The sequence below is a fragment of the Haemaphysalis longicornis genome, unplaced genomic scaffold, assembly GCF_048455015.1.
Source record: "Haemaphysalis longicornis isolate Haplotype H1 unplaced genomic scaffold, Haemaphysalis longicornis Haplotype H1 scaffold_9, whole genome shotgun sequence".
Classification (NCBI taxonomy): domain Eukaryota; kingdom Metazoa; phylum Arthropoda; class Arachnida; order Ixodida; family Ixodidae; genus Haemaphysalis; species Haemaphysalis longicornis.
The window spans coordinates 117,343,092-117,369,521 of NW_027526460.1; the positions used below are offsets into that span (position 1 = coordinate 117,343,092).

The 26,430-nt window shown below is 43.7% G+C and overlaps 1 protein-coding gene across 1 annotated transcript in view; it reads right to left on the reverse strand.

Moving 5' to 3' along the window:
- The window catches only part of LOC144153380 (sodium-coupled monocarboxylate transporter 1-like), a 56,345-nt gene extending 30,604 nt beyond the window's left edge, over positions 1-25,741 (reverse strand). The window contains exons 1-11 of the mRNA XM_077685034.1: positions 25,247-25,741; positions 22,057-22,122; positions 15,443-15,494; positions 14,363-14,430; positions 13,003-13,160; positions 9,924-10,085; positions 8,134-8,263; positions 6,869-6,957; positions 5,972-6,081; positions 2,286-2,372; positions 1,774-1,853 (exon numbers count right to left, since the gene is read on the reverse strand). Coding sequence (XP_077541160.1) covers positions 1,774-1,853; positions 2,286-2,372; positions 5,972-6,081; positions 6,869-6,957; positions 8,134-8,263; positions 9,924-10,085; positions 13,003-13,160; positions 14,363-14,430; positions 15,443-15,494; positions 22,057-22,122; positions 25,247-25,579 — 1,335 coding nt within the window. The 5' untranslated portion in view covers positions 25,580-25,741. The remainder of the gene's footprint in view (positions 1-1,773; positions 1,854-2,285; positions 2,373-5,971; positions 6,082-6,868; positions 6,958-8,133; positions 8,264-9,923; positions 10,086-13,002; positions 13,161-14,362; positions 14,431-15,442; positions 15,495-22,056; positions 22,123-25,246) is intronic.
- Positions 25,742-26,430: the final 689 nt, after the last annotated feature.

Here is a 26,430-nt window from a genome sequence, read left to right on the forward strand (position 1 = left end):
TTCAAACGACAATCCAGATGACCTTTCACGAGTTCCTTGATCTACAATGCATGCGGCAGAGTAGGGGAGGATCTCGGTTTGCGTATAGAAAGGAAAGAAGGCGGCGTGCCAAGATCATAATTAAGTAGAAAATAAAGTATGGGTCGTTCAAGAGCGCTTTAGTGAGGGCATATCCCGGGATCCCCTTCCTCAACACAGACCTACTGGCATAACATCTGTGCGGTTTAAACCCGCCCCATGCCCAATTCTTTACAGTTACCACTTAACGGTTTCCCAATCTGGGCAATATTTTGGTAGTACATATTAACTGTATCATATGCGTCCTGATAGGAACACACGCACACGAAATCCCAGACGCCTGCGAACGGAAATGCGTCGCGGTACGGGACGCATTTCAGCGACAGGTTCAGCGACATTCACCAATGACCCTGTTTTCTCGATTTACCGTTGCAGTCACCAAAACAGAGGGCACCATTCTTCATGCAGCTATCAAAATAGACATTCACTTGCACTTTCAAGACTCACCTGTCATCGTCGATTGGCAACAAGCCCGGCCACACAACCACCTAGCAAGAGTACAGCCGGAAGGCATAAATACTCTAATCAAATACCAAACTACCCTAACTACCGTCGTATGGACCCGAGAAGAAGCCTCTGTTCCTGTGAAGAAAGTGGCATATATGTGACGGCCTCCAAGCTTTGCCTTGAGTGCGCTTCCTTAAGGGCCATGGGCACAAGTTCTCGGCTTCTCTCACCCCACTATTGGCCACCCCCATTATCTGCCCCCTACTTCCATAAATTCGGTCCCACTGTTGTCAGTCACGCCAAACGTAACCCCGCCGCCTCATAGAACTTTTCTGCTGAACAGTCTCCAAACTGGCACCGAGTACAAATCCTTTAGGGCTATAACTATCAAATCCGTGCCTACCTCTTCCTCTCACGCTTCACGTTTCTCAACGCGGAATTTCACCGCATACCGCATAGCCACCACTGCCCAAGGCGTCTCATATGCTCTCAAGTTGCCTTTCTTTTTTCTGTCCCTTAATTCGCCACAGTGGGAACGCGTGTTCACCACTTCGGGCCTTCCGGAGAAGTGCGCAACAGTTGGTTTAGCGGACGTAATAATAGCGGTGGCGTGAAACTTTTTTATCAAGGGTGGCGGCCCAAATTTTAATTAATGGAGCCTATTACTTCTGCTTCAAACACAGAAAAAACCTAATAGCGTCCCTCTCACCTTTATGCTCAGCCAAAGTCAAGCAAGTTCCTGGAGTACCACCTACCGAGCCAATTCGCGGCGCAAAAGAAAGCGTGAACGACCGCGCATCGCTCCCCGAACAAAGCAAAATTGAAGACTTAGCATGGAGCTGGTGGCTAAGCAACGTGCTGACCACGTAAGCGACGCCATGGGACGAGAAGCGTCGTGAGCACTACTATCACAAGGGATAATCAGAACAACTTCTTCAGGCCTTGTTAGAGCAGCATGTGGCGTAGTCGGCACGGGGTACTACTTCCAAAAGCGCTTTTTCAAGGACGCGTTCGGAGCGGCTTGCAACTGAAGTTTCTCTTACGTAGATTAATGCCTATTCCTCAGGGGCGTAATGTTTATTGCATGACCAATATATTGGACATGTCGGCAATATATCCCAGTCGCTAGCTTCTACTGCATCGGAGGTGATTCTTCGAATGTGGGTTGAACACTTCTTTTTGGACTGCCTCAAAATTGGGCGGTTGCATATTCAGACGACCGGTTTCCCCTAAACACAATGCACGTACCTTTGCGTGTACGAAGGGAAACGCCACGGCCAGTATAAACAGACCCACAAAAGGGCCCGTTGCGGCGGAATAAACCATTACTACGACCTGTTGATCAGAAAGGAAAGAAAAAAGCATCAGAATATGCACAGGCGTACATGTACCTCCCCATAGAGATTATTTTTGCAATACTTGTCCCAAGAAATGACCATTTATTGGCACTACAGGTGGCGAGTGTTAAAAAGCGACCTTACGACATGATAAACAACAGAGCAAAAAACTAAACCAACAACACTCAAGGGGAGAACATAAATAGCTCTCGTTTGTGTCCTCTCGTTGCGTGTTCGTGGTTCAGTGTTTTGCACTGCTATTTATTACGGATCTGTACCAACTAGCTTAGCTTGCAACACTGCGGCGACTTCACAACAGTTACAGCATATTCCAGCACATACGCGAGTCAAATAAGGTCGCATGTGCAGCCATTATCACTACAGAAGCTCGGTAGAGGCTGTGAGCGTAAATCCGTAAATGACAAATGAGGCAGGTACTTTCCCTGGTCAGGGATCCCATGTAGACGCACACGCAGCTGTACAGGGTCATGATGGCTCCGAGAGTGAAAGCTATAAAAACAAGAGCAGGGGTTTCTCCAAAAGCGCACAGAAATATGTTCCGAATGATCTCGGTAAGCGCTGCGATAGTGTGTCATTGTAGCCTAGCACTTGCAAATAAAACCCAGATTACCTTTTCTAACCACCGATCATTCATCGAACCGAAACCAAACTAAATAAACACAGTGAAGTTGGCTGATGGTCCACATTCAGTTCACTTTTGGCCAAACTGAGCCTGCTGCTTTTATATCTTACGTTGGGATATTTATTTCCCGTCTATATCCAAAACAGTAAACGATCCGATTTTGCGTTCAGGAACGAAGACATCGACTACAGCCACAAATGATCTTTATGCTTAGATATTGTAATCATACCGCCATGTCCGTATCTGAATGAGCGAATCTGTCTGCGATTCTTATTTCTTGCTACAAGGTTCACATAAAATGCTTATGCATCTATATTAACCAAAAAATAGCACAAACTCAACCACACGTCTCAACCAACCAATGTTCATTTGAGGTATTTGGTTTCGCTGTAAGTACAAAAAATTACACCATTAGAATGAGGTACAACCATCATTCCGCGGCCTCACTCCAAACCCCAGATACGTCATAGGAACATCGTTTTGCGCTCTGTCACAGCAATTGAGCTGTCTAGAAACCCGCAGCAGCATATACAAAAGTGTACGGGGCCAGTTTGCGTTTAGAGCAGTAACCTTATTGATTTCCTTTTGAAATTCAAAGGACGGTAGTAAGTATCTTTGTCAGCCAACGCGTGTGCCAGCCGTAGAGAGAACTTGCAATTTATCTATTCCTTTTCACTTCAGCGTAAATGAATGTACCGACCTATTCATAGAACGAGGACACTAAAACTGAATTGTTTTGTGCTTAAGGAAACAGTCTCCTTCTTTAAAGCTGTCGTTCCCTATTTTGTTATCCAGCAATTTATGATTTTTTATCAGAAACAGCAAGAAAGCTGCCAACAATCTATCCTGTTGCTCGAGGCATTTCCAGCCAGGGAGGTGCAGTTGCCTAGAAAAGGAAGTAGACACAAATCATGCAATTTACCTGGGCGATGGCTGATGGCTGGTGCCGTCATTTATTTTGCAGAATTTGTTAAAATTTTTATCTCTAGTTTACGGAATATAAACGAAGATAAGCAGAAAATTGGGCAACAGCTCATACCTTCACACCAACAACCCCTGAACCGAATGTGCAACTGCAACGAATACGGCCAGAAGCTGTATTAAAAACCTGCTAGTATTGTTGGAGTTACACTTCGTGCCTTAATATCCCGTGTGCTGAGCCAAAGTTTTGCATACAATCGCTTGAGACGTACTTATACCTGTCGAAGTGTTTCAGAGAACTCTTAGGCAAATTTCCCACCCCTGCAGCGTGTATACGTTGTGTCACGTGGTGTCACGAAATGTACGTCGGAAAATTGAACAGAAGAAGTGATTCTTGTTTTCACCCTTTCGAATTTTATTTCGAAACATTCTCTTTGCGAGAATGTTCAAGTCGGTTTTGCACGAAGAGCTATACAAGTTTGTAATTGCAACTCTACATCCGGTGCCGTCTCTGGCCAGGATTGTGCGTGAGGTGCTGCACCAAGCATTTTCGCCTCCTGCTCCTTAGCCGCCAGCCCAAGAGCTGCCGGGAAGCTACGCAACAGCATTGCGTCAGCACTTCGCAAGTTGGCCGACTGTCTTATCCCGACAGCCAACCCCACCGGTGCAGCCGTGGCCCATGCCAGAACCTGCATTTCCACCTACACCGGTTCGAAAGACGGATGTGTGGCGCACAGCTGACCGGCGGTCACTCTGCTATCACTGCGGTGAAGCTGACCCACTGTTGTACGTAACGGCGTTCCAAGGAACGGCGTTCCTGGAACTAGTTCCTTTTTTGAGGAACGGAGAAACGCAATCATTCTATTAAGGGTCGGTGTAACAGTAACGGTAACTCGTGAGGTTCACGAAGGAACGGCAGGAACGGTGTTGCTCCTGCAAACGCTGCATTGACAGAAATTGGCTGTTTTTGATACCAAGGCTTGAGTATAAAAATCCATATTTAGCTGCTGTGTTTCTCTTCCTACAAGCTGGCCCTTCGGCGAAACGTGCTTCCCCTAAGGTTAACGAGAATATCGGATATAACGAACTTAATTTACTGCCCCTGTACTACTACGTTATAACGAGGTTCGACTGTACTCGCAGAAAGGGGTTGCCAACCCAAAGAATCTATCATGAGAATGCTTGCCGTTCAACCATCGGCGTCGTTAGACGGAGGAGTGCATGATTGTTCAATATTTCTATCGCTTTTTTCGGTTAAGGAAGCATCATTTGTTGCAGGAATGAAGCTGAGCGAGCTAACCAACGAGAAGTCATTTAAATTGAACAAACTTCTGAGGACGCGAGCGGCAAATGTTCGTCAACGCCTAGGAAATGCACCGGCAAAAGGAAACGCGTTTACGCACTTTAAAATCCCTCGCATGTTCGGCGGCCACAAATAGCAGCACCGAAGTAATTCATGCCTTTTTTATATGCGTGACCTTAGTTGTATGCCTACAGCCTGGGGAAATTTACTCGCACCGTGATCTGCAACGCTGTCTCCGTAGAAAATACGATATTTTGACATTACGCTAAAATATATTGCCGCGAACCATGTATGGGCTTGCTTATTTATTGTTTGTTTTTACTGCCGGACCATGCCCGGCTGTGTTATCTGCGTTCCAAGCAAAGCGCGTCTTCCATTCTTTATTTTTAATGCCGCACGGGCTATCACATTCAGGTAAGCAAACTGTTTCGCCCTAACGTCGCTAGCCCAGAATAATCGTCTGTTATCTACAATGTTCTGGATGTGAATCGACGGTTCCAGAAACACTCGCGCCGAAAGATAAAAATCCTGCAGAGCAGACGCCTCGGCATTCGATTCTGCGACGCTCGCCGACGCAAGTCACTTTGCTGACCGCTGCTTCGCCGCCTCTGTATTCTTTTGAGTTGTTAGGGGAGCACAAGTTCGCTCCAATAAATTTGTTTCTTCTTCAAGACAACTGCGTCGTCCTTGGCTTCGTGACAATATTATAAGATTTTGTCATTCACAGACGCGTTTATTAGATGAATTACACGAATAATTACGCGTGTGTGCCACCAGCATGCCCCGCCATGGCATCGTCCACGTAGGTTCTGAAAGTCTTCCTTCTGAATGAAGTATAGAAAAATAATCATGTTAGTAGTTCTAGAGCGCACGAATATTTCGCTTGAACTATACTTCCTGAACTATATATTAATTGCCCGGTAGCAAGTTCTTCACCACTTTTACCCGTCGTTTTTCTCACCACGGCATAGCTGAGAATTGTGCGCCGCATTCAGACCGAGGCGGTGATTGCACCGCACGGTTGTGAGGAGAAAACCTTAAAAACAGTACAGTGGTTATTCGTGGCAGAAACCGACTGAGAAGGAAGAGAAGCAACTAGGGAAAAGGGAATGTCGGAGTTTCGTGGGGTAAAACGGGGCGAAACGTAAAAACGCTCGCTCATTGAGGAAGTCCTTATTTTAGTAACTACAGTAGTGACGATTAATTATGTACAGAGAATGAAAACAATCAGTCATCACTTACCCAGCCCACGTGTTATCAAACGCACATGATTACTTAGATTTTTGGAATGCTGGGATACCACATCAACGTAGAGTGCTGCAGCTTGGGAGTTGATTATCGAAGAAATTGTGCTGCAAAGATGACGCAAAAAGAAAAGAAAAACTAGTATGAGGACAAAGCTCGCAACATCGTGTGGTGCACAGCATGAAATAATTGAGTACAAGCGTGATTACGAACTTTCTAACTAGGTACTACACAAACCGCCGAAAGTAAAGCAACCGCAAGAGCCATGGAGCAGCTATATGCTCCGCTATATGCGCGGAGCAGCTATAGCAGCAGCTAATTGCGCGATGTTTTTTCGTGCCTCCTTCTACCTTGGCCATTCCTTCGTGATTGGAACAGCGTTGTGAAATGGACATTAAAAGCAGCTATGCTTGGACACACGAGCAGTGTATGTCTGTCGTCTAGGAGTTCGAAATAGTTTCGGTGATTAAGATATAGAGTCTTTCAGTGCAGAGATAGGTAACCGTCGAGCCACCATTAGCGTCAGTTCTCCGCCGTACAACTAATGGGATCTTGTTTCATTTCTTGATGCGTGCGACGACTGGCGCAAGAAACTAGTTATAGTCAACATACTGGTGTTTGTGGCATATGCAAATTGAGGGGCGTGCGTGTCACGGCGCAGAACGGCATTCCATTCAGTCCATTCAGAATGACATTCCCTGTGGGCGCAAAAGGTGATCGATGTAGGGTCACATAGGACCGCAATGATGACCGCGAAACACGCAAAAAGCAACATATGCAAAACGAACACTTTTCAGCTCGAAAAGCAGTGTGCCTTTGGCGCTAAAAGAGATTTCTGCTTTATTTGCTTGGTCGTAGCCATAAATCAGCTTTGACGACAGGGAATGTATTTACCTGGTAGCCGCACTTACGACAGCAGCGAGGAACAGCCCGCTGAAGCCGAGGAACCCAACCAGGTGGTTTTTTACGTAAAAAGGCAAGATCTGCAGAAGAAAAGTTTTGCATCAATTCCATTACGAGCCTGTTTTGTTGTTTAAATCCTGCTTCAAATCACATACAGCAAACAGTATTCAGCGAGTGTTTTGGGCAGTTGCGATTTATGACAAGTGCCACCGACTTTCATTAAAAAACTGGCTTGTGTGAAAGAGAGTCACTACGGTCAACCTTATACTCCACTATTAAAATTAGATGAGTGTAATAAGACTACTGGCAATGACGAAGTTCACAGTGAGCGAAGTGTAGCATCAGATGAAAACATACAGAATAGTAGAGTTTTCCAGAGTTAATGTGGTGAGTTAAAGATTGGATGTAAATCGATATGGCGTTAAGCATGTCATTAACAGCGAGGCTTACAGAAAGCAACACCGGGTGTGAATATCAAAAGGTTCAGCTTTGACTTCTGCATTTGGGCAGCGACAAGGGATTAAACTATGGAGGTTGAAGTTAGCACGCGCTGTAAAAATAGGAGGTCCAAAACGCCACTACTGTGATCGAGAACCAAACGTCGGAGCTTAGATCTAGTAAAAAAATTGTTTACCCATACTACAATGTAGAATTTCAGTGCGCGTACACAAAGCGAAGCAGCACATAACCTTTTTGAGGGGCATATGCCGGACACTTACGTTGCAAAGTCAGTGCGCATCCGAGCATGCTAGGAGGTAAAAAGAACATGATTTCATCGAATCTGCTCAGTTCGCTGGAAGCTTCGAAAGTCGGGTCTAGTTTTTAGAAGCAACTTACTTTTATCTAAATTGAAGGTTGCCGAATAGGATGTTTTTGAAACAGAGTTACACAAAGGGAAATATTTTATTAAATTAAAATATGGTTATTGCTTTCCTGATAGGTTAAATGCAGCCTCCTTCAAAAGGAAAATGGTCGGGTTTTTCGTATTGCTGTCAGCACAGGTTCAGTCCGAAAGCGTCTCCGTCGCACAATATAGACTTACCCGAAAAACATGCACTTTTAAAATGAAAACATCACCATTAACACGGATTCATCTTAATGACCAAAATAGGGCACAATTACCACACGCACTACGAAAATCCACAAATGACCAATAAAATGCGACATAATCCCAATATAAAATAACAGTAAACATAGACCTTATGCAACTGGCTTTCTTTCTGCAATTTCAAAAATGTAACAAAACGACAACTGGCCTGGTCATGGCTCTTGATGGCTCCGGACAGTAGCGGGTCACATCCGCGATACCAAAATACCAAAGCGAGTATCATACCAACTTGGACACAGCCGACGGCGACAAGAAGCAGGGAACCTGATAACATCGTTCTGAAATTAGAAGGCAGAATTCAAAAATTTTTAAGCTTATTTCTGCTTCATTCTTCCATATTCCAACTGCAAATTCCAACGTATTGCTCACATAGGTAGAGTTATCAAAGCTCTTCTTTTATGACGCATACTAGACATAACGCAGTTCAGAATAAAGCAAGAAGTTCATATCACGTGAATGCCTAATATGGGACATTTTTGTGTCTCTTTGCTCGTTTTTTGCAAATGTTTGTGAGTGATCTATTGTGTTTTGACTGATCTTTTGAGCAGTAACAAATATAAAGCTTTTTATGGTTTATATTCAGTACATACCATGTCATTTTACGGGTGTTTACACTGAAGCCTCCATAAGATTTTTACTGCTGAGTAGAAAAACAAAATCGGTGTTGAAGAAAAATTCAAAAAATTGCGCTATCTATGCGTCATAACTATTATAAAGAACATACGAATTTGAAGCTGTAGAAAGCCTACATAGATGTTGTTATTACCTACAAAAATTTGTTGGGATGTAAATGTGGTTTTAGCTGTAATACCCGAATTTAAACTGCGTGGCGATCACGCTAGTGTGAGGGCGACATGACCACTGCTACTATTTGGTTCTTGTCATCGAGAGTATTTGCTATATAGTGTTTTCAATTTCGTAAAGATTGATCTGGTTTTATTTGAGCTCCTAGCAGGTTTACCATAATACCCGTTTGTTATTTCACTCTATTAAGTGTAATTACCAAATCTCCATGGACCAGCTTCGAGCCCGTACATACGGCTAGGAGGGTTAGGAGGGGGGTTGTGAGTGACCACCGCCTTGGCGTGAGGCGGCCGCGAGCGTGCCAATGGCACCTCCGCTGTTTCAGTAGTTTTAACGTGCGTGAAAATGGCTTTTTTTCCTCCAAAGTGTAAAGTAGAAGAAATCAACATTATTTTATGTCTTCTTCCAATGTCTTCTTTTATCGGCGTTCTTTTTGTAGTGGCGATTTCTTAGCGTGACGTCGGGATTTCCACGTTTTCACAGAAGTGTGCAAAGCAATGCTTTATGGTCGGTGACGAGTATTAGATTTGGTGTTATCGTTATCGCAGTACAGAATTATTTGAATATCGGAGGAAAGCGCAGATAATTATTTTTATGTTTGTGCATCAGTAATAAATAGCCTCAACTGGCTCCAAAGAAACATGACCGTACAATAATTTAAGCCGAGCAAGACGCATTACTTTAATAATTACAATTACGGTATTATAGAGATTTGCAGCTAACCTAACCGTAGAAGTGACTCTATGTGGGGTGTTCAAATCCCTACAACACTTTCAGGATATCTTCTGGATGCTTTGACATAACGCTGTAATTTTTCAACTTTGGGAGGGCGGAGCACGTCGTTTATCATAAATGTCATTCTTGCTACCCGTGTTGATTTTATTGTTAGGACAACTTTATGTGCCGTGTCATGTAAAAAAAACTTCAACCCAGACTGGCCTGAGGACACAAATTTATCACGCGGAAATTTTAAAAAGTTGGGTCAATAATTTCCACGTTGTGGACGAGACCTAATAAAAAGACGAAAGAATTGAAAAGCCGAGCACAATCCAATCTCGGCTCTCGACAACTCGATTTATCTTCACGCAGACGTAGGTCCAAGCATAACTTGTGTAAATTATTAAAAAAACATACCTCTGTGCCTCGCCAAGCGTTCGTGATGCCAGGAACCTCTGAGTCACTACTTGGTCCAAAGCGACTCTGTACATGGAAAACGTCGCCGATCCTATTAAAGCCGACCAGATGTTCTCGTCGTGCGTAAGGTCAAAATTGGTGGTTGAAGTAAAAAACAGAAACCTTTTTTATTAATCATAGAAGTAAGGGCGATACATTTCTTTGGCTTAGTTGACTAAAGTTCAATAACACCTGAAAGCGAGAAACAGACAGTCCTCAGAACGCCACTTGTTGACACAAGTTTTCGATGTTTCTTGAGCTCCAAAAGGCCATGTGTTTGGTTTGTAATCGAAATTTAAAAATATATTTGTGATTGCGATGGACGTACACCTAAAGATAAATTTAATGTGTAAAAAAAAACCCGATCTCTATGAATGAACTTGACGAAGCGAAATTAAGCAAGCATGGGGCACCTATTTTTCAAAAATCTCTGAATTATAAAGTTTTAATAAAAATGTTTACATCATTAAACAAATCGTTTAGTCAACAGGGCATAAATACGCCGTACTTGAAGTTTTGTGTATGGAAGGGGCAATCGGAACTCGGATCTAAAGCACGGCCCCTGGCTATCAGTTCAACGTCATTGAACTAACCCCCGAAGAAACAGCAGAAGGTGTACGCAGTAATTAAAAAAACACCCCCTGAAACCTCTGGGGCACTCTGGTCTCCTTAATTGCTTTGAAGGCGAACGCCTAGCAATACTTTAAAAAAACTTCTTTACGCGTCTATCATTATTGAGTCTTTTTCTTCCAATTTTTGTGCGTAGTGGTCATCTGTTGCTTCTTTATAAGTTGCAGTTTTTTTCTTTGATTTTTTTTCTTTACCTTTTGGCGCGACCTCTTTCAACAAATAGGCCACTAACACATGCGCTACAGCTTCCTCAGAATCGGAGTTCTGGGGGGCTGGGAAGCCTCATTCTCCTCACGTGTTTACGTGTGACGCGGCACGTGTAACGTGTGACATATTTACGTGTGACGCCGGACGACGTACTGTGAGGGCTGTCTAATTTGAAATTAACTTATTCTGTAGCGAAGACGACGGAACATTCCCCAACAACGCTACTGCCGTGCACCATCACGGATCATCATCACTACCATGCTTTTGGCATACCGTCATCTATTATCATCAGTTGGAGCTTTTGAAGAAGAGGTTCAGTTGACTCGGCATTACCCCTTTTCGCTTCCCCATTTTTTAGCTCTCCTGAGCACTAATATTCCCCTTTACGATCGGTGGTGGTGCGGGCTAGTGGCGATGTTGGGAATGCCCTGTCCTCTCGCTGCAATTCTAATTGATGGATAATGTGAACTGTACGATTTGTTCTGTCCGAGCTCCCATGGAAGTGTATGTACAATAAACCGCGTTAATTCAGACTCGAGTAGGTTCCGCCCCGGATTAGTCAAACTACTCGACATAGCGCCGGCAACTTGGGGTCTCGTGCACGGCTAGAGAAACGCTCCAACTACATAGACACGAGGCAGCGTCGCTCCATTAAAACATCAAAAAAAGGGGAGAGAAGTAACTCTGGTAAAAGCAATAAAATACACCCATGCCGCGCGTTTCATAAAGAAGTTTCTCTCAGAACTACGTCGACGTGAACGAACGTTTAGGGTGTGCGGCTTGCGCACAGATGGCATCATGAGGTTACACGCCTAGAACCAGACCACGAGGGGGGGGGGGGGGCGGACGAGGCACCAGTGCGGCCATTTCTCGGAAGCAGGGCCCGGATAGAATGCCGCCCGTCTCTTTTCCAGTTTTGTAGTACAAAGTACTGGCCCCCGCATTAAAGGATAAAGGGTAGCCTTCAATCTCAGAGTTTCTCTAGTAAATTATTGCTGACCTGCTCCACTGCTTTCCAATTGCATTGTACGGGTTTTGTTTTTAACTTTTGATAGTTGGAACTTTGATTGTGCCGACCTCAGTTGAAGAACTCTCGCAGTTAGAATTTACGTAATTTTACCGCATACAAAACTTTGTTCCACCTCTGGAAACACGCTAAAATACCCCCTAGAACACGCGGCATCGTCGAGTAAAATTTGGAAGCAGCTGATTTAAAAGGAGAGGAAGCGAGGAGAGCTAATGGTCTTGGTGAAAGTTTTTGCAAGACGTTGGTAGACATTGCAGCTCCTTCTGAAATAAACTCTTCATTGAGCCGTCGGGTCCGTTGCTCTGCCGTTTTCTTTTTCTGGCGCACACAACGTCACTATCCCCTATTCAGATGATCACCTTATCTGTCATTCGGCTTCATTCCACGGGGTAGGTATTTTAGCCGATGGGGACTGTGAATCTTTATGAACACTTTAGCAAGAAAAATGCAGAGTGGTATGCACAAAGGTATTGGGGCCGCATCCGCACTGCGCCTTAAAGAGGAGAACAATACTAACAAATATTGAGGTGGTGCACAATACGCAGAAGTGTTTGGTTGATTTGTAAGCGTTTGTGCAGAAGGTAATGAAAACTGTTGTGGGTTCATTTGCCATAGGAATCGGCATGTGCAGCAAAATCTGCTGCTGAACATAACTTGCGGGTTGTAGCCGGTCTTGTAAGTGTGCATGGCGAGCAGCGTCCTGCTGGTGGGTCGCTTCGGCAAAGGTGTACTGGCGTCTTTGCCGTGACGAATATGACGTCAGTGGAATCTTGGTGTATCCCGGCATAAAACTCTTAGTGTTAAAATATAAAACGCGAAAACGAACAACCCTAAGTATAACGAACTCTTCAGTACTAAAGGTACCTCCCTCATAGGAAGACCCTGTGTGCGGGATTGCAGCCGTTTCAGGCCGCTTGCTTAGCTGTACTGGCGTCCTTTCCGTGACGGTTATGACGTCACGGAAATGTTTGTGTATCCGGGAATAAAACACTTAAATACTTTCGTGTTTAAAATTAGTTTAGTGGGGTGCTGACGCGTTCGCCTCTTACTCTGGGAGTTTCGGGGAGTTACTGTGCGAAGTAAACTTTGTTTTTGTTTGGTCTTTTTAGAGGGGAAGTTTTCAGCACCGGAAAACTAGAACAACGTTCCAAGCGTTCACATTTAAAAGTAACTTACTTGGCGATGTATACACTTGTTTCAAAGTCTGTGAGGGGTTGCATAGTGCTGTTGGCACTGTTCGAGTCGATGATGACTTTTGTTATGATACTTGCTGGAGCCAGTAAAATAAAGATAAGCTGCATGCAGTCAGTCCACACGACGCCTCTGAGCCCTCCCTTGTTTTTTGGGGGGAAAAGTAAACAAGAAGGTTATAAGAATTACATTTGGAAACAGTGTGTGGCGTATCACTTGATGACATCCTAAAAGTGAAAAATCAGTTTTCTTTCAATTTCATGGAGGTGTACCCTAAGGAGAATCGCCTATTCTTTAAATACTGGCGTAGGTAGCTTACAAAATAAGTTGCCTGCTTTTAATGCTGGTGTAGGCTGTTTTGTAAGAGGGCTTCACGTGCAGCTTCAACTTTATTTCAGATATCTAGCACGCCATCGCTGAGATGAAGGGGAGAAAAGCCGCAGTATAGCGGCTTGAGGACGTTCTCTTCCCCTGAACGAGATCAACAGCAAGGGTAACAAGGAGCAAGCCACAAGAAACAAAGTACTAATGCAGTTTCCAGTGTAAAAAACAGTTGAATACTTGGACGCCATCCGGCCTGGCGAAATTGTATGTCCAGTGAAGCTGTTGTAAACCACCACACATGCTGATGGGGAGGTTATGAAATGCTCGTTGATATCTCGTAGGGTTTGCGGCATGAACTGTGCTTCTCTGGCGGAACATTTTGGGTCCTGCCTTATGCGCTCGGCGTCTTGGGCGAGAACTGCTTGGTCATGACTAGCCTGACGCAAGCGCTAGCCCTCAAATTACGTCAACCGCCCCGCCCTTTCGAGATCACCTGCAAACCTAATAATTTGCAGAACACACGGGTGCCGGCGCCTTATCATCCATCACGCGGTTATGGTGCTTGTTTTTTTTAACACGAATACTGAGCTCGATGCTGCATGCCTTAGTAGCCTGACGCATGCGCTGGGCGTCTTGGACGAAAACATCTGGGTCCCGCCTGGAATTTTGTTTACGGCAAAATTTTCCAACCAACCAGAGGCTAGCGGCTTCGCTGTAAAACAATTCTCGCATAATACCGCGATCCATCACAAAGGTTACTATTGGCAGCACGAGCCGCGAAGTTACAGTCGAAATAGTATAGACATAAGCCGTGTTCATATTTTAAATCACATGATTAGATAACGCACCAGACAGAATTAAGTAATAGTGCAGTGATACTATGGTCCAAAAGCATTCGAGTTTACGTTAACGAGAAAGTATCGCACTACTTTGTCTAATACAGTACGCACTTTCAGAAAATACTGGCACGTCGAGGTCTTGTCTGGCTTATAATTTAGTGAAAATATTTTAGAGTACTTACCAGGGCAGCGTAAAATGTTCCACAGAATCCAATTAGTATATTGCACCATAAAAGGGGAAGTTCAAATGCTACAACAAGACAGGAAAGAAAAGGCGGCTGTCCATATAAGCTGAAAAATACGCAATTACGTCCTATATTTAAAAGAGAAGCGTGCACACACTTCAAAACCAAAGTTGCTCTCAAAGCATTCGCCCCAGTGTAGACTTCTACTGAAACAACTTCAACTCGGCTGTGACATGATTTGTTCTATTTGTATTATTCCCTGCGTTCCACTGGAATTGTTAATTGTGCACTTGAAACGTCACTGAAACCGGAGAAGTGGGTTCTGGGAGATTTTTCCTAAGTCTTATATTTCTTTAACTACTTCCCCAAGTCATAATGTTTAAAATATGTCTCATCGCAGAGGGGAAACCACCCCGGTTCACCTGACGCTGACCTCACCAAAACTGTGACTCCAAAATATTTTTGATACATTTATCTAATTTCCTATAGCGGCAAGAGACGGTTACGCATGCATGACGGGGTCGGGCTAGGGGACTGTATGCAAACACAGGATCTCAACTGTTGCTGAAGGCCAGTATTGTGCCTTTACTGTTGCCTCAAAGCATGTTTATTATATACTGGGCCATTTCCACTATCGTTTCCAGCTATACACATTCATTCATAAAGCGTTCGCGACGGTTAATTATCTTCTACTCTTGCTAGACGACAAGAACACCAATGAAACCGCGCAAGCGCTCTCTTCGTGTATTTGTAGCAGCAGTCACTTCAAAATATACAATTCTTACATGTCCTCGAAATGAGCTGTTGAAGCAGCTGCGGCAAACGCAAAAATCTAGCCGTTGCAACTACACGCCCAGCAGCTCCTTGCTGCAGGTGATACTCATGACTTTCAGATGCAGACATTTAACGCTACGAGTAGAACCTAGATGTGGTGTGAATGCTAAGCGAATTTGCTCTTTTCCATGAGTCTTATTTAAAGCTTAGTTGACGTGTTTTTTCTATTTTGCACAATTTTTTGCCAGGGATACGATAGCAGAAATCCAACGCATTTGTGAAGAGTATTAGCTGTACACATACCTGTAAAAATTGTCAGGCTTGCTGCGAAAATGGATAATGCACCAAGGGTTTGCTGGAAACAAACACTTGCCATTAGTTGTTTTCGGGGCATGTAAGTGATACATGAGTGCCAAAAATATCGTTGGCTGTTTGCTTGTCGGTGCCGTACCAAAATTGCGACTACGTTCTGTTTAGTAGAAAAGGTTTTTTAGTTCACCTCCGTGCTTCTATCTACAGATGACATTTCAACCTGTTTCTCGCAAACGATTTCCTAAACAGAAAAAAAAGTTACAGGAAAGGTAATTTCTGTTTCCGCAAACTCTCTAAATAAAATTTGAGGCTGTACTTTTTCTCCATCTTATGAGACCAGGACCACATACAGCATTAGTGCGTATCCTCTAAGACATCATCTCTTACGCGGAAATCATTTGTATGCATACGTGGAAGTCCCTGCACTACGTTCGTTGGTTACCTGATTTTTCGGAGTGACGCATTGAAGTTTCATACAGCAGGCGTTGTGTGAGACACGAAAAATACAAAAAAGGTTTGGGAAGTTCATTCTTGAGGAATTGTATAAAAAGGAAGAAATGGCTCTGATAATTTAGCTTGCGGAAAATACATCAGCCATATTAATCGCAGACGTTTGTCGACTGCCCGAAGAAGCAAAGAGATAGAACAACACAGCAAACATCATGTACAAGTTACAGTTCGCCATGTATAGTGGGATATACCCTCTCTATTCCCATCTGAGATTCCTACATCCCGCCAGGAGGGCAGGCAATTTTCAATCGCTCGTCGACCCATTCATAAACAAGAGAGCGCCAAGTGATTACACACTTCAAGGAACAAACCGGGTTTCGATAACGATTGCCTTTCTTACGAAAAAAAAATCAGTCAATCATTCCATCACTGCATTTACACGTCATGCTAAAGCGAAAACATGTAAGAAAACACATGCTGTAAGGCCAGGAGTGATTCAAACTACTAAACTGCAGAAATTGCCCTCACATATCCGCGAATCAGCATATCCACCTAGATATCCACACAAAAATGAAAGCTGTTCCAGTCAATGTGAAAGCCGTCGGAAGTGCAGAGCAGTGATTCGCCATAATGGGCCGTGGCGCCGTTGTCCTCTCACTTTCACCACCCCTCACGGTCTCCCCAGCCATCTCTCATTCCTCTCCTGATAATTTCAAAGGCGGCTTGTCCAACGTATTTCAAACTTCCCGCCTTCCTAGTGTTCGAGCCCCCCCTTGCCCGAAACTGTGGCAGCGGGAGTTCTGTTCTTTTTGTGCTCGTTTTTTCTCCCGCACGTGGCGGCGTCGCACGCCACTTTTTTCGCTTACCATAAAAAAAACCAACGCAACGAGCCTTTCTAACTAAGTGAACGCGGGCGCTGCCGGTTAATTACGTATATTTTGCCTGAAGTCTACCTGCAGTTTTTTTTTTTTTGCGCTAAACAACGGAGAGATGTATGACAAGCGCCAGGGGTTCGAGAGTTTAGAACGCTTATGACTATATAAAGTGCTTTGCTGTCGAATTTTTTTTTGCGGTGACTACGACGTAGCGCCGTTGGCCCTACTTGGCTCTACCGACGAGCTACGATGACAAGGCAAACCCCTAAAGTGCTCTGCACCTAAAAGAATCCTCAGACAGAATAGAGGTAAAGTATAACTACAAAAACGCCAATGCCAGCGTTGTTACTTAAGAATACAAGTGTTAAGTAGAAGCGTTAACATAACAGGATGGGAAAAATCAAAGTTCTAAATATCCGTCCTTTCTTTATCCAAACGATCAATAGTTCGTAATCCGACTAAATGCGCGCTCTTTAGTAATGCAAATTTTGTTGTTTATGGTCCACCTAACACGAGCGCGCAGTTTGCAGTCCAAGTCTGTTAATATTTATCGACCTGGCTGCGAAATTTTTCTAGTTGAATGTTTGTCGTTTCAACTATACAGGAAGCCAACGCAAGGTTTCGCAATTAAGGCAGAGGTCCTGGATCTATTTCTAATAAATAGTTCTCGCTTTTGTTTACATACAATGCACTTTGGTAAACTTTCGACTCACGTCATTATAACGGTAATACCGACATTCTCACAGAGTAAAACGCGTGGTATTTAAAAGAAGAAAGCTTGAATAGCGCTCCAAACAATCCTCCTAATAACCAGTATTTGTCTATTTTTGCAGAAAACGTTTCTTGACAAATACTTATTTTGGGCAGTCGAAGTTAACTTGAGTTTTTTTTATTGCGCTTCTGAACAATAAATTTGTACTCGTGATACTAAGTTCTTTCCATTCTATAGTGGCTTGGTTTATTCAGTGGGGAACTGCGCGAATCAACGGGACGTAAAGATAAACGAGAACAAACCGAACAAGCGCTTTTCCTCTTGCCATCTTTATGCCCCGTTGCTTTGCACTATTCTCCAATGTGCCTTGGGTAACTGGTACAGTTGGTGCATACACCTTGGTGCATTCATAAGGTGAGGCGACTTAATTAAAAGAAGAAGTCCCTGTAGAGGCAAGCTGATAGTCGTAGAGGGTATTCAATTTGAAGTGAAAAAAAGGGTCAATCTCTGCTAAGATTCAACCAACAGCCATAACGTTTTCCTCGTGATTTTCCAAGAGTGTTAACCAATACCAGAATAAGAAATGCCACACCATAAAAATATTATCATTCAGATATCCCCCTTTCAAATGCCGGTGGTGACCCGGTTGCTGATTATGAGGGCGCGCAGTTCCTCAATAATTCTCTTTCTTCAGTACATACACCGAGAGGACGTCACTGTATCGCGTGCAGAGGTTTAATTGTCAAACGACGGGCATCTTCATGAAAAAAGTGGTGTTGGCATACAATTGCATGCATTCCTTGGTTTGGAGATCTTGCGGGTGGCGGAGGAACTGAACAAAACACATAGCGTGTGCCCTTGCACGGCATACTCCCGAGTCTAAAGCGATGCGCGAAGTGACACTGACGCGCAAAGCGACAATCACAGGGCGTGTCCATTTGCGCTTAGTTTTGGGCACAATGGCATATCATGCAGAGAAAAAGATAAGTGTTTTCTACAGTTCCTCGTCCAAACGTCAGATCTCGGAAACAAGGAATACCTGCACTCGTATGCCAACGCAGCCTCGCTTCATGTGGAAGCCCGTCGGTCATTTGAGAATTCAGCCCTGGTCACTCAAATTCTGTTATTACGGAGACCGGAATCTTACCTAATGAGTGTATGTCAAAACGTATTTCTCGAGGCGCTCATCCCACCCTATGTGCACTTTCATCACGGTGCTTGCCATCAGGTTGCCATCAAAATTGGCCAATTGCTAAATGTTGCTTATAACCATTGTGCAGGCTGCCTGACAACTGCACGTGATGGCACAGGGGTACCCCAAGGGCACACGACGAATAGCTCTGACATTGTGGAAGCTCCAGGAAAATTGCTACCAGTCTGATGTGGGTGTAATTTGCGTCAAAAGGGGAAAGAACGAAAGAGTAGAAAGAGATGTATCATGTAAGAAGTATTTGATAATGGCTAGACTCTGTCACGCCTGCCAAACACATAAGTAGGCTTAAAGGAGCCATGAAGAGAAAGTACAACTTCATTTAATTTGAAAGAACTAGGATTCAGTATCTCACTCAGCTCCATTACAGCCACAAAATATGTTTTTAACAAAAAAACGAAACAAGTATTTAAAAACGTTCAAATTTTGCACCACAGTGACGTGTTATGAGCAAGAAGGACGTCACATGGGCCGACAAGAAAACCTAATTTTCAATGCGTTAACTGCACGTTGGCATTCAAGTGATGCGGTCAAATGGAACTAGAGGCCCTATTACAGACGTCCATTCATGCGTCGTCGCGACAGGTCAGTTAGGCGGCCGCCAATCGCACAAACAAGGTTCCGTGACGTCATAAAAAAGTTGCGGGAGATTGGCTAGGGGGTCGCCACTGCTTCACACGTTTCCTTTAATATCTCCGTTATATGCTCCAAGATTGCGATGATATTGGTATCATTTTTATCGGGACTAAGCAGTATTTCTGATAAACACAACTTGTATTTTGTCATCATGGCTCCTTTAAGGGGGCACCGAAGGGATTTTTTTCAAACCTATGTTCTTGTTGGTGTTCCATTTATTTATTTATTTATTTATTTATTCAGTTACCCTCAAGGCCCGAGGGCATTACAGAGGGGAGTGGGTACATACATACGTGTACAGCATACAAATCAAAATACAACAGAAAAATTGCAATCAAGTAACATCGCTTGCTACAGGGTTGAACTAAGGCTATGTACAAATAAAATTAGTGACAGCAACTATAAATAAAGCAGCATCTTTGATACCAACGATATCATGTGGAAGATGATTCCAACATACAGAAGTTTTTGGCAGAAATGACTCCTGAAAACACTTGGTGTGCGCTGACGGAACTCCTTCTTTATGGCGATGATCAATGCGAGTGGTAACGTAAGTTGGTTGTGCCAATAATCTATTTCTGAGTAATGGATTGGTGAAGTAAATTTTGTGAAATTGACACAGCCGAAACACTTTCCTGCGAAGAGACAGTAGGGGTAATGATAGTGTGGTTTTCATTGATGTGACGCTCGAGGTGCGATGGTAATTAGAAAGGATGAAGCGCGCTGACCGATACTGCACTCGTTCTAATTCGTAGATAAGCGAGTTATGACCAGGGTCCCAGACAGATGCCGCATATTCTAATTTGCTACGTACCAATACTTTATAAAGTAAGAGTTTTAAGGAAACGGGTGCCTGATTAAAATTTCTTCGAAGATAGCCCAACGTGCTATTAGCTTTAGCTGCAATATATTCAATGTGTGTCTTCCAAGATAATGTAGAAGTTATGTATATACCCAGATACTTATACGAATTTTCTGTTTCGAGAAGAACATTATTAATTTGATACGCCCTGACACCAGTGCTGTGACGGTTAACGTGCATGTACTTGCATTTGTTAACGTTTAACGTCATGCCCCAAGTCTCACACCATTTCTGAACCCGATCCATATCTGCCTGCAATTCTAGAACGTCTGAATGACCTTTAATTGCCCGATAAATTACGCAGTCATCTGCGAAAAGACTGACTGAAGAAGTAATGTTTAGAGGCAAATCTTTATATAGACAAGAAAGAGCAAAGGTCCCAACACAGAGCCCTGTGGGACCCCAGAGCCAACCGGGACCCTGGGCGAGTCAAAGTTATTAACAGTTACAAATTGGGAACGGTTACTGAGAAAAGCAATCACCCACGCGAGGACGTTATCATCTATATTGAGACTCCGTAATTTTAAAATGAGAAAATCATGAGGTACTTTATCAAACGCTTTTGAGCAATCTAAAAAGATAGTGTCAATGGGTGTGCCGGTGTCAAGAATAGAATGCAAATCGTGAATAAAACATAATAGTTGCGTTTCACAGGAAAAGTTTTTACGAAATCCATGCTGCGAAACAGTAAAGAAAGAATTGCCCTCTAAAAATTTTACAAGCTGCGAATAAATTACGTGTTCAATTATTTTGCATGGTATCGAAGTGATTGATACTGGTCTGTAATTCTCCGGACAAAGTTTATCACCTGACTTAAAGAATCGAATAATTCTTCCCACACTCCAATCATCCGGAAGACAGCCTGCTTCCAGAGATTGCTCAAATATTTTTTGTATAAACGGGTTTGTATAAACAGTTTTCGCTGCTCAAACAGTCACTAAAAGCAGCATTTATTTTTAAGGCCGGATAGGATAAATATTACTTGTGCGGTATGTTGGCACAGAAACTACTACAGTGGTTTCTACTACTACTACTTCTACTACTACAGATTGGGCCAGATAAGCTTCCTAGCACTACTTATGTTTAACTGGTGTTGCACCATTTAGTGCTAATTAACTAGGCGGGGCGTGCGCAGTTGCTGAACGCACTCCGACTCTCTGAAGGCGCACAGCGGCAATGCGTTTCGCCCGTACCTTCAGGGCTTCCCTGGATTGCCACTGCCCGAAAACTGTGGTTTACGACGTAACCCCCATCCGGAACATTGGAGTCTGTACAGTTACGCTGGAGCAATGAAGGTTGTGGTGCAAAATCATGAATGCTGGTTGGAGCACGTTAGCGTAAGTGTACTAGTTTGTTTTAATAAACGCAAAACAAAATCCTTTAAACTAGAGTAGGTAATCACTACCTCCACATTGCACATCTTCGAAAGCCTTACAGCTTCTCTGTTAGCCGAGACTGCTGGATGACTTATTAGTGCATGATAAAAAAGCGACATCTTTTTTGCGATTCCATGTCTCCTTCGAAACCCGGTGATGTACAAAGTGTAAAATTAATATTTTTGGAATGTTTTCGTGGCGCTCACACAATAAAAAATAACAGAAAATAAAGTGTACATTTGCCAACTTTGCTAGACGACACGTTTTAGGCGTTTGTTCTGACGTGCGTAGGAATATCAACGGTCGATTCTTCGATTACGTGTTGTACTGCACAGCCCGAGGAAAAGAAACAACAAAAATACGCATAGTTTTCGCCGACCGGTTTATGCGTAATAACGATTTCACTTGTCTGCTATTTTTCTTAGACCTTCACGCTAACTGTTCTGGAACATTTCTTCATCAATCAAGGTGCCCAGGGCCTTACCGTGAGAAATATGTAGGTTACGCACGCTGTTAATGAAATGGCAGAGTTGAACCGCTTCCGAAGGTACTGTAAAGGTATACGATGCATCAGTAAATAGCGTGTTGCCAAAAGTTCATGCCAAAAAATATAGAACGACCATGTTTCTTTGATTTAAAACAAGGCAACCAACAACACATATCTATTGTAAAGAAAGGAACGGAAATGCAAACCTTTTGCACAAGTTGCTATATAATTGTCAACATCAAAAGATTCTTATTTTGTAGGATTACCATGTTTTCATATCAAGAACTATTCAATGCGGTTCTATAAATGTTCTAGACCTGGGTCAAAATCGCAGACACTCCACCAAGATACTACATTTTATCGGTAACGGGTTACAGTTTTGAAACTATTACATAATCTCTCTGTGAAGCAGCATGTGGCGAAAGCAATGTACTATCCGCATTTTTTTAGGAATGGCCGTCTACACAACATGCTTGTGTTCTTTTAGTTACTATTCGTTACACTCCTCTTATACCTTTGATAAAATAACCTAACATTTTCGACATTTATACGTGTGCACGCGTATATTCTGATTATTGGTTTGCTGACTTTACCAATGCAGCAACGTAGTATAAAACAGATGTGACTTACGCGATGGGCCTTTGACTTAATCTCGCAGGGAACGGGTAGCAGGCAAAAAAAAAGCTTGGGGTTTTAATACTACATCAACATTAAATTTCCGTAAAATGGAAAAGTACCGCATTTTCTCCAGAACCTAGCTCTGCAGAGTAAAGCAATATTGTAATTTCAACCACATCCAGTATAGTTTACAAGAAAATCTGCAACACGTATTTGTTCGCATGCCTGTCATAACGTTTTTCGACTCTCTGGATACTCAGCTCGTAGAGGAGCTCCAAGGCATGATCCTCTTGATCTCAAAGTTGCTACTACGCCACAACAAATATTAGAGAGCAAGTGAGGACTTCAAGTGCCGCATAAGAAGCAAAGCTGATACCAAAAGTATTGATTGATTGATTGATTGATTGATTGATTGATTGATTGATTGATTGATTGATTGATTGATTGATTGATTGATTGATTGATTGATTGATTGATTGATTGTGAGGTTTAACGCGCCGACGCTACACCGGCGATGAGGCGCCGTATGGGAGAGCTTCGGATTAATTTTGACCACCTGGAATTCTTTACCGTGCGCCGAAATCTGTAACACACGGGTGTTTTTGCTTTTCGCCGCCATCAGAAAAGCGGCAGCCGCGGCCGGGAATCAAACCTGCGTCCTTGTGCTCCGCAGCACCACGCCTTATCCGCTGAGTCGCCGAGGTGGACATACAAAATCTGATTGAAGCCACTGTTCAAGCATGCCTTATGCACGCAGCGATGGCACCACAAGAAAATTGTTTCAACTGTAAGCATTCAAAAGGATAAGCCGCTTTGTTGCTGGCCGTCTTTTTTGACAGCAGGTTGAACAGTCCATTTATTTCTTTACCGCCTCTAGAGTGACGTTATAAACATGCCATCTTGAAGTACTGCAAAGAAAGCCGCACTTTTAAACACTTCTTAAAATCAGAAACGTAGCAAACGATAAAATAGCCTGAAATGCAGCACTAACACCACAATTGATATGTATACGCATTCCTTAGACAACCTTTACCTGAAAACAAAATGCGTTTGTCTACTGATGTATGCATTACACTGCATATATAGTTAGGCCATGTATTGGCGCAGTTGCCGAAGGAGATGCGCGGCGGGACATGTCAGAACGCTTCGGCGCCGTGAACCCAAAGTTGGATCCGCCGTTAAATTGTTGCTTGTGGCAGGCGCCGCACTGGCGGCGCGTGGGCAGCACTCAACTGTGGTAGCTCAGTCCCAAAGCCATCGCCTTTGGAGAGACCGATAAATCAACGTTTAATGAAAATGACCAAATTTGGTGCTAGATGTCAGGGACACCAGCCCTGTGGGGGCTGGAGATTGTCCGTCAACGGCAGCTGGCGATCGTACGCACTGGAGCACCGCTGCAGTATCCTTATGTACCATTATGCTAGCGCAGCGGTTTAACTTCAGAAGCTAACCAGGAAGCTAGCATTCCGTACATCGAGAGCCAATTCTCCCGCCAGTCCGCAGTGAGTAGTTTTAACCAACTTTGCGGATGCCTACATGTTTGAGTAGTCTCTGGCGAGAGAATAAGAAGTCCATAGTTCAACCCGCGGATATAAAGGATCTTATGGTTTAAGCTGTGCAATGCCATTCCGTAGCCATAAGGTTTAACTGAAGATGGAGGACAGATTTCCCCGGCAGAACAACGTTGCTCCATCTCGTTGGCGTCCTTCTCTACCTGACGACTTCCACAAGCTTAACCAACGACAGAAATTCTGATAAACAACTCATGTCGGCGTCCCAATGAAGAAACATAATAAATGGTGTACACTATTTCAAGTGTGGATACAAAACAACCCATCGTGGTGGCTCAATGGCTAAGGACTTGTGGTGCAGATCCGGACGATGGGGCTTTAATCCTGTTAAGGAGAGCCGCTTTTTGCAATACAATTGAAAAATGAAAACCAGCGTGTATTGGCCCATCTGCGCATGTAGAAGGTCTACAGACAGCTGAGCAGCCTTCCACTACGACACACCAATGTGTAGCTTTGGTGCGAGTGCTCAAAAAAGTACCGTCAAAAGTTAAACTATTTCTTCTAAATTTCACTACAGAACCCTGGCCCCAGTTGCGACATGGTAATAGAAAAACAGAACTTCATGACACCATGAGCTCCGTGACATGTACAAATAATGTTTTGAAGTTGACTGTACGGCTCCCAGTGGTGAAATTTCACAAATATATCAAGTTTACAACGCCCGTATCTACGCACTAATTAGGCGAAAAAGAAACAACTTATAGATGGCTAATGCGCAGCACCTTCAAGCAGCAGTTCAACTGTCGGTTTTCTGGTGTTGTGTGGCCCTTCATTATATTGATGCGTCAGCTTAAATACTTCATACCAAGTAATGTGTTCTGAGAGACTTCCGCCTGATTGTTAAGTAGGAATACGGGCATTAAGATACAACTTCTTACTGTTTCGGTTTCTGAAAAAAAAGCAATGAAGCGCGCTGCTACCGCTAATAAGCATGTAGTAATAGCTACGTTATCCACTTTACTCACACGGTCATATGCACAGCACACTCAGAGACTCACCTCGAAAATGGACGTGACACGCATTCCATACATTACGGGCAAAAATAGGCGACCGGCGACGAGTGCCATGGCGATACAGGTGGGCCCGTGCCATAACAGATGGAATCCATGTGCATAGAAGTGTCCCGTAAATCCCACCACCCCCGTCGATGACACCAGTGTCGCGACAACCGAAGCTGCCAAGGGAATCACGCGCAATGCTCTGCTACCGAGGAACACTTCTACCGGAGTATGGGCCGACCGGGCCATGCGCCGTAGAGAGAAGTAGAGTCCCAGTCCGAAGTTGATGGCCATCAGGACGCCAAACACAACATACTCGATAACGGAAGCCATCCTGTGGTCAAAAAACCGCTTTTAAATTGAATACTTGCTCTGCGGTTTGCAAAAGCTGATAAAAGAGGTAAAAAAACTTGTCTTCCTTCGGATGATTCCACCGGTATAGGCTGACGTTCGTTACTTGGATGCTATGGTTCTCGACTGAACTTCACCTTCACCCGGCGCGCACTCTTTTGATAATTTCCGGTGTTCGCAACAGGAAAGCGCTCTTTGGCACACCACGGGAGTTACAGTTGTTGCTGATTTGTTTCCTTTTAACTCGTATACAAAAATGCAAAAAAACTGAAATCTGCTTTTCTCCTTAACGATGAATTATCAGCAGTCACTCTATTATCGCTTTTCGCACTTTTTCCTATGCAGTAAAGTGCCGCTTCTGAGCTTTCTTCACGTGTATTGGGTAAACATTGTATTTCCCGAAATGTTTCACGAAATAAAAAGAATTAGGCGTAGCTGATAGTTTTGTGACCTTTGTGCGCAAAGCAGCGCTTGCTACCTTTCCACAACGCGTTAAATTTGAAACCTTGACCCAGCACCTACAGAAAGTCATATATTTTATAGGATTACAAAACATCCGGCAGAACCCCACCCGTAAAATTCTACGCCTACACTCCCTGAAAACAGGTGGGAATGCATGCGCGCTGGTTCGGTTCTCATTTTGCGACGTCGCTGTGCAGCTGCACATTTTTATGTTCGCGCGCACTCGTTTGAGTGAGTGCATTGCGTATGCGTATAAAGTAAAAATCCTGGAACAAGCTGCTTACAGCAAACTAGTATAAATGCGTTCAGTACTATTCCAATCGCGGTGTGTAATCGTACGTCTGTCACGATTACGCCATCCCGTAAGGCAA